Raw genomic sequence first — 14,579 nt, forward strand, 5'->3', positions numbered from 1 at the left:
TTTTTACTCGAAGTAATATCAGAAGGTGAAATAGCACTAACAATAAACAGTTATGTATAGTGGCTACCAGAGACACAAATTACAACTGAATAATGGACAAAAGAAGTATGAGACTTATCGAGTTCTTCGTTTGATAAGTTGTAGCCGATGCAGCCAATGTTTGTGGGACGCCGTTGAATTGAATGGGGTCTTGACCGAGTGTGTTGAAATCTGGCCTGTTCTTTGTCGTTTAATCCAAAACGATTTCGAGCCCAGACTTTTCCTGCACAGTGAGTCGTGCGTCGGCTTGAAATGGTCTGGTCAAGGCGCTGTGTGAACTGACGAGCGTCGGGTTGTGGGATCGTTGTTCCGCATATATATATATATATATATATATGTTGTGAGTGAGGATGCGCTTGCATTGTTTGTCTTAGGATAAGATTCCAACACTCTTGGTTAGTCGTGGGGCGCATGTTCGTCATAATGCGGACAGGAATGAAACAGCGGATGTGCATGCGTTGAACAGATTATATGAGTGGATGAAAGCGTTCAGCTGTAGCACCCTTTCGGTGCCTAGCTGCCATGCCACCCGAAGGAAGCACGAGGGCTGGAATACTGCCAGGTTGCTCAAGCCTAGACAGGGGAAGTCGAGTGGCGGAGGTTGGATTCGAACCACGGACCTTCCGGTCAGTAAATTAGCGCTCTAACCACTTGGGCCATCTCGCCATCTCTGGATGAAGGTAAACATTAATGAGCTAGTAATCGGACTGTGAAAGCGGTTGAAGATAAACGTTGATGGGGTGGTAACCAAACTCTGGTAAAGTGGTCGAAGATAAACATTGAGGGGATGGTAACCAACTATCTCTCTTACCCTTTTTAGGTTCAAGATAGCTCAGTGGTTAAGGCGAGAAATTGTGATCGGAAGGTTCGAGGTTCGAACCTGGCATCTCGACTATTCCTATCTACGTTTGGGCAACGTGGTAGCATTTCAACCCTTCCGTTTGAATCCTAGCCTAGCTGCCATGCCGCCCGAAGAGCGCATGAGAGATGAGACAGTTACGTTTCCGAAGCTTAACTACGAGCAGTCGGGACTACAGGGTTGGATTCGAACTATGAACCTTCCGGGTAGTAGGTTCGTACCTTTGGACTATCTTGAGCGAGATACAGGAGGCGGGTAGTTTGTTTTTGACAGTGGGTTCGGTATGCTATAATCACTCAGACCACGCACCTTCAGTCTGACGAACTTTCTACCATTCCTATGTTTTCTACAGCGTCTGCTCTCTTTGGACTACCGGTAGTCGCTGACCAAAATGAAGCGTCAGTTCGTCAATTTTTCAAAGCTGATGAAATCCCAGGCGCATATCAGAAACGCTTCTAGAGAGACGAAACTAACAGATTTGGTCAAACACCATGGAATGGATGTTCTGCGTGATCCTAGTACGAACAAGGTAAGTCGCTTTTTATCGGAATGAAAATTAGCTTTCGCACCGAACGCTTTTAAATCACCGGTCCACATTTTCTCTATTTCCTGCCTGTCTCTGTCTGTTTGTCTGGCATCTGAATCAGATTTTCCGGATGCCTGTTCTAATTTGGGAGTCACTCGGTTTTTGCGGAGCCGCATGTGGTGATACTGATGCCAGTGTAACCATGAAGGAGAAAAGTCATTGCGCAAACATGCCGGGGGCTGTCGATAGTTAACAACTGGCCTAGTATGACAGTATAACAGCGAATGATTTAAGGGCAAATTTACTGGCCGGAAGGTTGCCTAGAAAGTAGCAGTCAAGATGCAGAGGGCGGTTTCAAACCACGGGCCTTCTGGCCAGTAAATTTGCACTTTAACCGCTGAGCCATCTCAAGGTCAACTGCTCAATACCACGTTTGAAGATGACAAGTTTACAATCGAACTGAAGAGGAACAACCGACCACGATTCTTGGACAGTTTAGTGAACAGAAAAGTAAACATGACCCCGGGAACCTGCGTATACCGTAAAGAGACAAATACAGAACCACCACAACAGCAGCCCGATGAACCACAGGAAGAGTTGCGGTCAAACCATGTTCAAGAGGGTGGATACACGTTGTAGCACCATAGAACTAAGGAAGAAGCAAAGAAACCATCTATTCGGTGTTCAAGAACAATAGATATCCAGGGAATTTTATCAAGAGAAGCCTGAAGATGAAAGCATCTCAACAGCAACAGCAAAAACAAGTGAACAGGCGGATAGTTCCATCTTACATCAAGAGTACATCTGAGATCACTGCCTGATTATTATCTCAAAAAGGAATCCTCACTCGACGGAAACTGACCTCAAAACCGGAAGATACCAAAGACACAACTAAGAGGTACAATGTGATCACCAAATCAACTGCAACAACCTGTACTTTGAGCAAACTGAGGGAAAATTATGCAGGCCAATGAAGGGACATAACGTGACCCTCTATCCCTGATATCCGTACGTGGAGACCTAGAAGGTCACCAATCCAATCTAGAAAACACAAAAATCCTGTCACACGGAGACACGAGATACGAAACGGAATTTCCGAAAACATGGTTCTTTACGACGGATTCGATCAACCGACTGTTGTATCGTGGGTGTCCGTCTACTGATTACCCTTGAACTGAGCTTGCCAAACTGCGCGATAAGAAGAGGGAGAACCCGGGACAGGGCTGTATTGTCAAGACAAACATACAGAGCTTCTGCGTAAATATATAGGATGGCTGAATGACCACTTACGGTCACTCTCTTGTTCGTTCTCTCCAGCCAGTGGTGACGTTCTTATCGTGAACGATTTTGCACCAACTCCGCTGGTCCCATAAATAAAAAAATCGTTCAGCTGTAGCGCCCTTTCGGCGCCTAGCTGCCATGCCATCCGAAGGAAGCACGAGGGCTGGAATGCTGTCAGATTGCCCAGACCCAGACAGGGGAAGTCGAGAGGCAGAGGTCGGGTTCGAACCACGGTCCTTCCGGTCGGTAAATTCGCGCTCTAACCACTTGAGCCATCTCGTCCCATACTGGTAAGCCATGTTTGGTAAGCTCCGCCAACGCATCTGCTATCCGGAACGTGTGGCATCAATGGCGATCTTGGGGACGCGTGGTTCTCTGCGCATGTGCTTTTCTTCTCCGACACACTAAACTAGATCAAATTTACGCACCACTACGTGCAAAGGACGAATATCTCAACCGGAATACTCAAAGAGAGTCGAACATCGGATTAACAAACCGAGAAACAAGAAACTCTTTGGAGTTAGATCAACAAAGTTCACAAGCTGGAACTCAGAGAGGTCAAGGACAGAGGTCACGTGATTATCGATAAATTAGGACACTGGATAGTTTTCTTCAAGACTCACTAAACTACATATTTACATAGTTGGCAGATACCCTGCTTTAACCTTAAAGTTGTCTCACATTCCCCATCTACATTTTCACCCGGATTCTCTCCCTTCGTGTTTGTATTCTAGAGTGCATGGTTCACTTTTTACTGTCTCCACAGGGAACCGGGTTTAGTTTGCGGGAGCGCCAAATCCTTGGTATCCACGGTTTGGTACCGCCAGCTGTACTCACAATCGATCAACAGATTGAGAAAATGATGATCAATCTGGTGAAAATGTCTGACAATTTGCAACGCTACAGCTACCTCACTGCTTTGCAAGACCGAAATGAGCGGCTATTCTACAAGGTAGGCTGGCTTAAAAGTGTGTTGATACGATTTTTTCCTATGTTTACCTGACAGGTCGAGGTCACAAGCAATCATGTTAACGACAACCTTATCACATAAAATCCGAACTCTCACGAATTTGCGTATCTTTGTTCACGAAGGCTAGTTAGCTTTTTCCACTTGTCCTGGATCTTGCGTGCGCTTTATTGAGATGCTTCTTTTAACTTGTTGGATGTCTTTGTTGATTACCCCGAACAAAATAGGACGATTTTGAAGGTTTGCTGCAGCGGAACGGCGCAGAAGAGCTTTGTGTCTACCTTTTTGTTGTCGATTGCGCTGCATGGTAGCTATACACCTCGGCTCAGTGGACTATTGTTGTGTCTTCTCCAGCTTCACGTTGTTCAGGTGTTGGGAAGTGAAGCTACCAACCGGTGATTCTGTGTTTCAAAGCTAGTACTAGCTTTTCGATTGCCCCTGCCTAGATTTAAGCAGTCTGGCAGTATCTCACTCCTCTTAGGGATGATTCAGTGATTAAGGCGCGAACTTACTGACCGGAGGGTTCGTGGTTCGAACACGACCACTGTATCTCGGCTGCTCTAGGCTTGGGCAACTTGGCAGTATCTCCGCCCTCGTGCCTCCTTCAGGTGGCATGACAGCTAGGCACCGAAGGAGTTTTACAACTGAACCATTTTCACCCTCTGCCGAACGATCAATTTTCCCTTTTACTGCGAGAGCTGTGCAATCGACTAGGTCGGACACTAATTCTAAGTATAAGAAGACAGCAGTCCTATATTTTGCGTTCAAGTTGTTGCTGAGCCAAAATACGGCCAGTGCATCCATGACTCGGGCAGGATCTCTTGATATTCGCGGTGCCCCTGAAAAGCAGATTAGCAGTGTTGGTTACAAGATAGAGCTCCATGACTGACATTCGGATCTAGCGTGTAGATATCTACCATTCCACTGTCACTATTTAGCCTTCGAACTTCTCTGTAGGACTTGTCAGCGTTGTCACCTTTAAACAGGGCAGGAGGAAGTCAGTCAGGATCGGGTGTTTTGTATCTCTTCGAAGATTCAGATATGTTTAATTTGTTTGGTTGGAATCGAGCATTTAAAGTCCTATTGTGAGGCTGATGTTGCTTTGATCGTTATGTTAGGCACTTCGGCCCAGTCACGTTGTTCTTCTGAGTGTTCCCCCCACCGAAGCGGATGACAGGACTTGCAACGTATTTTTGAATGGTCTTTCTTTGTGTTTTAACGCGCTTCGTGAAATAAATCCATTTTTCCTCTTGGTCTTCATGAATTCGAATTTCACACGGTGGTCCTACATCAGTTGTTCACGGTTTCACCTCGCGTATCTCTATTTTGCCGCACCCGGCTTCAATTTCGTTTAACTGAGTAACCGAATGGTGTTATCCCAGTCAACGGCAGTGCGCCTCTCGTATCATTCCTATCGGTGCACTCCAAAGGTTGGATGTTTGATGCAAACTTTTAAAACCTAAACTAAACGAATTTATTTCTGCAAAGTCAAAGAGAAGTAATCCTTTTGATTGGGTACATCCATCGACGAACAGTCCTATTACACAACATTTATTCGCTTATAGCTGAGTGAAGCATCAGTGCCAACACTGATGTTGCTGTCTTTGATGATGATGATGATGATGATGATGATGATGATGATGGTGATTATAGCTGAGTGCTAATGCGTGGCGGAATAATCCCCTACCCTGGCTACCATTCGCTTGCTGTCTGGACACTGGATCCCCGAGACGTAGTGGGTTGTTTCAATTAATATGGAGAACCTTGTCTATTCTGCGTTATACGCCCAAGCTAATTTAATGATCAGTCTCAGCATACTACTAATAAACTTGCTCAGTTCTGATTTTTTACTTGGAATGATTAGATTACATAGTTACGCTTCCATAAATGCATTCTTGCTGTACCTTGGTACTGTTCCTTAACGTGATAGACTGGAAGAAGGAAAAATATCTAGTTTCATGAGACAATAAGTTCTTTACTGTGATGACTTTTGAGCGGCATCACAGAACTTCGCCGCGTATTCCATACGCGTTTGATGTATTGATAGCAATGTTGTACAGGTGTTCCCTGTAGTGTCCGCTCTTACTGATGGTCGGCTCTTACGGATATGTCCCGTTTTATTTACACAAAACCCTCTATGATTTTTATGAGGCCACCGTCACGTCCCTCTTTGTTACAGGCTAATACGATTGCCAGCTCCTTCTCACAGGTGTTTGGTTGTGCACCTTAAATAACACAGCAAAAGAATTTGGCATTTTACTTTTTTATTCTGTTTCGTACTGGTCCTAACTATGCAGGTACGTTTTGAGTGGTTGGAACATGGAACGCGGCTCTCCTTCAAAGTTCATCAACTGTTGGTTGATCCCTTGTTTATGGTGGGATCAAAGATTCCCTTTCTTATGGAGTTAAAAGATGTGTGGCGGGATTGGGATACCGTTTCTTCACAGTGTCAACGTACGAAGAGATGTTCAGTTACATTGTTCACATAAGGTTTTCAAGCCGTATCAGAGTCTACTACCTGTGTGATTTTTTCAACAGGTTTTACTGCACTGAATCGGAAAGCCGATCGATCTGGTTACAAGCATCCATCGTTCCCTCACATGCCTCCCAACTTCATAGTTCACCCAGGCATGTTCCAGTGAGACACGTCTACATCGTTTATGTTGTGCTGGATTTGCATTCTCATAAGCAGATTCCTTCTTTACACCAAAGTACACTAGGTTCATGTGTCAAAGGGTCTGGGAAACGGTCAGTTCACGCTCAGGCTGCGCGACCAAATATCTCATCCCGGGTGGTTCCGCCGACATGTGTTCCTACATGCTTTCGCGCCTGTACCATCGACCGGGTCTAGTCACAAATGGCAACTGGAGGTTTACTAGGACAACCGAGGGGTTGCTGAATCAACTAAACAGGCCCACATGTGGCTAGGGAATTTGAGGTGCTGTATCGCGAGAACGGTACGTCGCACTGTTTCCGGATCTGGAATTATGCTTTTGTTCATCAAAATATAAAAATTGAGGAGTACTGGCTTGGGTGATATCAGGCTTGTGGATTCCACACACTTGGGAAAACCAAACTCCACTGTTATAAAGGGCCTGACATTTTAGGGTTAGGGAATGGACATCGCTGCTGAGGAACGCGATGGATGAGTCAAACGCTGCTTTTGGATGTAAGAATGCAACCGTTTTTGGTCTTTTGTACCTGTGGTGCTGTTGGAGAATTTTCGCGGGCTTGAAGAACGATGATGAGCAAAACAACCAGGCAGTTAATCTAGGAAAGGCTAGAGATTACCGACACTTGACCAAGGTATTCAAGTTCACTAGCATAGTGTAGCAGCTAACTGACCAAACTTTCTAGTTGTTTATACCGGTGCACATCACTGTGGGATTGATCTTTATGGCTAGACAATCCAAGTGGATACATCTTATGTTACACTCTTGGTTCGCTGTATTTCTGCTATAATATACACCGGAGCGTGCGTTAGTAACGAATTGAAGCAAGGAACCGAAACTGTTGTAGTCTGTTCAATACACCCTAACAGACTGTAGTTTATAGCCGAACTTTGGCAGGTCTTCGTTGAGAAATTCAACTAAGTTACATCTCCAGTTTTGGCTTCTACTTCCCACACGAACGCGCAACCCATGTGTGTGCACACAAGTGGTTGAAAGCAAATAATGTACTTTAAAACTGATTGGCGTACCACTTACGTCTTGCAGCTTTCACGTCGATGTTTCCACTGCATTGGCTTGTTTTATGACCACTTTTTCGACTCCTGCGGTCTGTTACCATCTTTCCTCACGTACTAACATCAGTATGAATGGAATGTTGTTGAATCAGATCAATTTAATGTGGCCTTAATATTCGCCACTCGGTTGACCCAGATTTCGGCCATTGAGGAATTCGTTTATACTAAGCAAGAGCTTGCGCCACAGGTAACAGGCATCTTTTCCTGCGCCCCGAATTTTTCACGCTCCATTTTGGTTGTTTATAACCTATTTCTGGGTCATTGTACACGCGTGATCTCTCATTGTTCAGTGTTTCTGTACCAACAAGTAATCGGTCAGTGGATTCCCTGAGCGGCGACATCAGAAGTCCCGCAAATCAATACCAAAGCAAGGTTGTCGTTACACTCAATTTTTTTACGGATACTTTCTTGTGCCAAACGATATTCATGCATTGAAGAAGCATGTGGTCGTTTCCTCGTACCTTTTGAAATAGGACTCGATTTCAGTGGTGTGTCGACTGTGAATTAAGTGGTTTTGGATCGATGAGGCTAGACTGTGCTCACTCAGTTTGATTCATCATCCGTAGAATATACTAGCAAACCCATGATCCATTAAGCCACTGCTCGAATGATAGTTGGCGAGAGTATTCTGATGTGGTCTGGACAGGTCAGCCGTCCGTTGAATGCTATCCATTGGCACTGGAAATAGGCTTCGTTGAAGGGAAATGATTTCGTCCGGTAAATAAGGTACAGTTCTCAGAAAATATGTGAATTCGGCCCTGGTTACCATTTCTGCAGTCGTATTAGCACGAGCGTCCTCCACAACCATCTGTGTTCCACTGAAAGCCTTGTTATCAGTCATATTGATGGGACATCGTATTTCCACCTCCAGTGTTATTAGTGGTGGGTCCTATAATCCAGCTGAATTAACTACTCTGTAAGAAAATGGCTAAAATTCACTCTGTTTTATTACATTAAAGGAATAGCGCACATTTCATTATTCAGTGAAAGCATCCGATACATGTCAAACCGAATACCTAGATGCAATGCTTCCTGGTCATTTCCACGGGATCCTCAAATGTGGGACAAATGCGTTCAGGGGATTCTCCCCTGATGATCACGTCTCCAGTTTTTTCTAAATATATCATTTTGACTTTGGGGAATGATCCATCAATGTCCTACAGAAGCATTACACGTATTCCATCCTAGTGTAATGGAACCGCTCAACCATGGGATTTTTCCACTTGCATTTCTTTCAACGTGAGCATAATCATTTCTCAATGGAGATTTCGTCAGTGAAGTACAGAAGCATTACACGTATTCCATCCTAGTGTAATGGAACCGCTCAACCATGGGATTTTTCCACTTGCATTTCTTTCAACGTGAGCATAATCATTTCTCAATGGAGATTTCATCCAGTCAGTGAAGTCAATCTATGCTGGAAAGCAGAGAAACACTACAGTTGTTTCATCATTATGGGGAATCATCAGTAGTACGCGAAACTCAGGATTTCGAACCCGTGACCTTCCGACTAATCGTTGAACACTTAGCCACGAATTATGAGATCTGACAGAAATCTCCACACCACAAATCAGTTTGGCATTTTGATGCAGTCCCTCATATGTGTATTTGCTTCTAATTCGACCTATGGGCCTCGCGTGCCACACCAGATTCGCAGTGTTGGAGTTACCCTCAATGTCACGAACACCATTTTCACCTACTCCGAGTGATATCTTGAATTTTACATTTATCCCTAGTGTCTTATTTTCCTCCAATAACGAATAAGAGCACGAACGAGATCGATTTCACGGATTTCTTGTCTGTTCCTTCCGGCGCATCAGTGTAAACCATGGTAAACAATCTTATCTACGTTTTCACACGTGGTCACGTGTTATTTTTGTTCGGTATTCAAGGGCGAAGACTTTTTTTAGGTGCTAATCACCATTCATTCCGGGTGCATCGTGGTTTGGCACTCCGATGATATTCGTGTACCGTTGTGTCCGTATTGTCGTGTTTATTTTGAAGGTGAGCTTCCTGTTCCGTATTGTCGTGTTTATTTTGAAGGTGATGCTTCCTGTTTTTCTGTTTTTTTTTTCTGCAAATTCATAAAGACATCACATTCTTGGGCCTATTTCATATATAGCCCTGGGTTATTGATTTCGATTCACCTATTGCCACAGTTTTCTGCCAATTGTCGTTGGCTTTCAACGACACTTTCCCTTCAGTTACAGTAGAATTTCGTTCCTGTCGTGTGTTCTTACTGAGTCGATATATTCTGGCAACTTTACAAAACAGATATTTGAAAATCAACTTACGGAGGCCCTAACATCCCACGCTTTCATCCAGAATTTCCTTCTGTCCCGTTTATTACTGACTCGGTTGCTGACAAAACGTCTTCAAGACCCAATTCATCCGTTTATTGCGTGTCGTTTCCATCCGAACAAAAATCGCTTATCCTCTACCCTTTTTGGACTTAGTGGATGCATATGGTTCCATTTGATGGTGAAGGAATCTACTATTTGAAGAATGTACAGTGGTGCACTTTTCTCCCTCTTGTTGTCTTCTGACGGATCCTACTTCCGATTACTGCCTCTTGTACGATAGGAGATGATCTGCACATCGTATGTAATTCAAGAAGGATTACGGATTCCTCTTGTTACATCTATTGTTGTCAACACGGCTCGTTAGCTGTTTCGCTTGCAATTGTCTATCAGCGTCTTGAGTTGAATATTTCGTTCAAGCAAACTAAATCGAATATCACTGGTGTTCCTCCGTGCTCATTGCATACGTAATATATCTAGCGAATAGACAACCTGTTCCAATGATGTTTGACGCACAGGGGTTCGGTAACACTTTTTTCGTCGACAGGATTGCGCCAGTTTATTCTGGTATTCCTGGCCACGCTCTACGGGTTATATTTTTGAACAACGAATGTTAGAAATTTTTCATAACCGAGAGCGATCAGGTAAAAGATGCACATCTCGTAACAACGATGTTGATCTGGATGGCTCCTTCCTTCCCTCGTGTCTTTCTTTCTGTAAAGTGCAAAATATGATTTTCCTGCTATCGGTCCACGATTGCGTCTTTAAGGTGAAATTCTTTGTCGGTTTACGCACTCAGAAGGGAGATTTATTGTCATTTGGCAGTTATGAACCTTCTTCATATAAAGTGAATTCTACGAAGGATGTTTGATCTCACTTCCTTTTCAACTTTGCGATTGACGATGTGATGTGAAGACGTATTCTGAGGCTGCGACATAGAGCTTATTACGGATGACATGGTAAACGACATTGTTCGGGTGACTTTCACTATTCTACATTCAAACATTGTTTGGTCTCCTGATAAAAGGTGTGTGGTGTTAGTGATAGTCTGGGTTGGGAATATCCTTTTTCTGGGTGCCAAACGTTGTTCTAAAAACTTTGGGGCGTTCGTTTACTTGGGAAATTTTCTATCCGCTTCTCGTGATTTGGATCGGAATTCGTTCAATTTTTGTTGTTGTGTAGTTCACCTGGTGTTTGCACACATCGGCTCACCACGAAGCTCCAGCTCATGTACGTTTTCGGTATCCAAATGACAGTTATTCGCACATCACAGGCCTTCGTCCTCATGTGTCTGGTGCTGTTCACTAACACCACCGTTATTTCAACTGAATGTAAGACAACCACTTGATCTCGCAAATCTCCTGAGAACTTTAACCGACAAATTTTTGCAATATACGCAATGCAGAGATGGTTCAAGTGGTTAGAGCGCGAATTTACTGACAAGTAGGTCCGGGGTTCGAACCTGACTTCTGCCTCTCAACTTCCTCTGTCTAGGCTTGGGTAACCTGGCAATATCCCAACTCTCGTGCTTCCCCCGGGTCTCATGGCAGTTAAGCACCGAAAGGGTGAGCTGAACAAGCAAATCTCCTGAGAACTTTAACCGACAAATTTTTGCAATATACGCAATGCAGAGATGGTTCAAGTGGTTAGAGCGCGAATTTACTGACAAGTAGGTCCGGGGTTCGAACCTGACTTCTGCCTCTCAACTTCCTCTGTCTAGGCTTGGGTAACCTGGCAATATCCCAACTCTCGTGCTTCCCCCGGGTCTCATGGCAGTTAAGCACCGAAAGGGTGTTACAGCTGAACAAACACAATGCAGTACACGGTTATTCTGCGATCAGTTCACGTTTTTTTATGAGATGTGATCTGAATTCATGCCCGGGAGTAAATCAGGGGGAGATGACTGTTCTTATTGTCAAACTAACCACGAATGATGTTATACACGAAGGTGGGCAACGGGATGTCTAGTATGGGGGAGTGAAGTACAGTGCGCGAGATGCACTGAAATGTCTGGCACCTGTAGCACTTTGGACTGGTAAATATGGAATGGGTAAGTTTAATGAAAAGTGTAGTTTGATAGGAGCATTTCCCATATGTATGGAATAACCTTACAAGCTGCCCTTTTAGTTGCATCTCTCACTTATTTTATCTGACTGGAAAAAACGTAATTAGTGCAATCTGAGGCAACTGGAGTAAACTGAACCTCGTAGGATCCTATCTGATATTTCACATAGCTGAGGGAACGAGGAATTCTTACTTTCTCAACTACGCAAAACTAAAGATAACCTTTTGGTCGAGCCATGTAGTCTCCTCATGTCGGTGGTTGCGTGGTTTTAAGTCTAATTGTTTAGGGAGGGCAAGCGAACTCAACCCAGCTTGATTAGATTCAAGTTGATCAAAACCAAGAACGGTCGGGATAAAGCCCTATATTGTCACTTCATCTCCATCCGGCCGAATGCTCGGAGGTATTATTCGGGGGGGGGGGATTATTACTAACAAATGGTTGTTCCCATATTTCCTTGTATCCATCATTTCTCTAATTTTCCCATTGAAGTACCCTTCTGTGTGTGCGTTTTATGTGATACATCTTTATCTTGTCGCGTTTCTGGTGTTCCAATTCAATTATTTCCCTTCCGTTCGGTTAATTTTCTAGCTAATTATCAAACATATTGAGTACTGTATGCCACTCATCTACACCCCGACCGTTGGTCAAGCGTGTCAATTCTACGGGACAGTGTTCAGAAGACCCAGGTGAGCTACTATCCTGCGCACACTAATTGAACGCGTAGATAGACATTCCGTACTGGGATAGGTTCAGTTCGCACTTGCGTCTTCAGTTAACTATTTATCTTTTGGGTCTAAATATCCGTTGTCGACTTTTGTAATCTTTCCCCCAAAAGGCTTCAATTACAAACCAAATCATCCTCCTTTCGAAATTTAAAATATAGAACCGGCGTATTATCCTTGTTAAATAGATACTCAAAAGGTAAATGGTAAAGAAGTTCATGTAGTGACGAATTCGCATGAATTTTGGACTCCGTTCATTGCTATGATATCCCTCCTGCTCCTTTTTTGCTGTATTCGCTTACTGCTGTTGTTGCTGGTGATGGTTTGTTCACACGCTCGATATGTATCCCCTGGCCCTCGTAGTTGATCACTTAGTTTTGATGTTGACTAGCCGTTTGTTGACCAGTGTTTGTGTAATGGTTGTGTGGTGATTGGATGTTGTTTTTGAATCGTTTGTTAGTGAATCGCCAGAAGTGGAACTTCTGTACAACAACAATCCAAGATGTAGGCATTTTTACTAACGGTAGGGAGTACCTTGACCGGTGTTCTTTGCCCCAGCTGATGAACTGTTTTGTCAAGCGGCCAAAGTGTCCATCTCACCCTTAGGCTTGTTCTGAACGTAATGAATGATGGAGGTGGCTTGCGAATCTGCGTTCGCCGTTAGGTGTGATATTTGTTCGAGGTTTAGGTCGAAGACCTTCGACACCAGACTTGTCTGACCCTTACATGTAGCTTCTAATGTACTTGGCGTTGAAACCTGTAAATCCTAACGATGTGCGTAAGGAAGTCTGTAAGACCGCAGCATTTCAGAGCAAAGAGGTCTAAACTACGAGCCCATCTGTATCGAATATTACTGTGGGGTTGTGAAACGCACCTGTTCTAACTTCCCTGTGCACTGGTTACTTTAGTACCTAGATATCTACCTAGCAGATATCTAGTACAGGTGCTTTCCTTCAACAAGCGCACAGGTATTTGGCATTTGCACCCATTAATAAGATATGGTTCTGTGTGGGTCACTTATTTGATCGCCAATTCTCTATTCTTGGTAGTTGAATTCCTGGGGTACTGGTCCGAAAATCCCTTACCATCACCCAATTGAACCACAGTTCCGCGAGCCGTCAATCTGAATCCCATACGGGTGAAAACTACTCGCAAATATTTGTCTTCCGACAAGCTGTCACGGGAGCTAGTCACTTAAAAGTGGAGTTAATTGGAGGTAAAGATGTTGCCTGGTGTAGACTGTGCCACAATTTTCTGTGTTTATGCTAATGGCTTACGCTTTCGCGGATTAATCTTATTACTTTTAACCATTGGTGGTCCTTCCCCTAGCTTATTATTGCTACGCATGACGTGTGCGATAAATCGCTAGAGATAAGCTTCAAGACACACGTTAACGACTTGCTCCAGTCCACTGTTCCTTCGAATTCCCAACAAGGAACGTTGCTTGATAAGACATCAACTTGCGTTGATAGTTCTCACCAAACTTTACTTTAACCATCCAAATTGTCAAAACATTGCCAAGTTTGTTTGGGTGAACCTTAAACTAACTACAAGTAACTTCAGGGTCCGCGGCAGACTGCTCTCAACAACGACTGCTGAATGGTCAGGTTGCCAATATCTAAATTCGTCTCCACATGTTATGCCAGCAGCTTTATGCGTATTTCGTTTTGCTGTGCGCTGTTGACGCAAATAAACCGTGTTAGCTGAGTAGCTGAAACTGGGCAATGTTCTTCTGACAAAGGGTGGAATATCAAGTAACATCATTCGTTTACTGTATCGCAATGTAATGACATCGGCAAGGCTACCTCTGATCTTTGTAATTTTGTGTGAAACCACCAAGTTACCTTGCAAACGTGACTGAAATAGTCGAAAGTAAAGGTGCATTGCAGCAGTAACCAGTCATTCCGTAAGTGCTCTTCACTTGGTTTGGACAAATCAATTTCATGAAACGACAAGTTCAATGACAATGAAGTTTAGAAATGCCTATTGATGGCGTGCATGTAATCATGGATTTATTGGTGAGTATTTTGATCTTATTACAGGTCAAGAAGCCCAATTTTTTTTTAGATTTCCCT

At 43.8% G+C, this 14,579-nt stretch overlaps 3 protein-coding genes across 3 annotated transcripts in view; 1 reads left to right on the top strand and 2 right to left on the bottom strand.

The window, feature by feature from the left end:
- Positions 1–3,978, bottom strand: part of T265_03118 (hypothetical protein) — a gene marked incomplete at both ends in the record, with an annotated part of 15,989 nt that extends 12,011 nt beyond the window's left edge. Inside the window, one exon of the mRNA XM_009167523.1 lies at positions 3,886–3,978. Within this exon, the coding sequence (XP_009165787.1) occupies positions 3,886–3,978 (93 nt within the window). The remainder of the gene's footprint in view (positions 1–3,885) is intronic.
- T265_03119 (hypothetical protein) overlaps positions 1–14,579 on the top strand; it is a gene marked incomplete at both ends in the record, with an annotated part of 53,783 nt that overhangs the window by 10,661 nt on the left and 28,543 nt on the right. The window contains 3 exons of the mRNA XM_009167524.1: positions 1,251–1,427; positions 3,472–3,657; positions 12,371–12,468. Coding sequence (XP_009165788.1) covers positions 1,290–1,427; positions 3,472–3,657; positions 12,371–12,468 — 422 coding nt within the window. The remainder of the gene's footprint in view (positions 1–1,250; positions 1,428–3,471; positions 3,658–12,370; positions 12,469–14,579) is intronic.
- T265_03120 (hypothetical protein) lies at positions 7,974–8,258 on the bottom strand (the record flags this gene model as incomplete). Its single annotated transcript, XM_009167525.1, has 1 exon — positions 7,974–8,258. One exon carries the CDS (start codon positions 8,256–8,258, stop codon positions 7,974–7,976), a length of 285 nt encoding a protein of 94 aa, XP_009165789.1.

The sequence above is a fragment of the Opisthorchis viverrini genome (assembly GCF_000715545.1).
Source record: "Opisthorchis viverrini unplaced genomic scaffold opera_v5_42, whole genome shotgun sequence".
NCBI lineage: Eukaryota > Metazoa > Platyhelminthes > Trematoda > Opisthorchiida > Opisthorchiidae > Opisthorchis > Opisthorchis viverrini.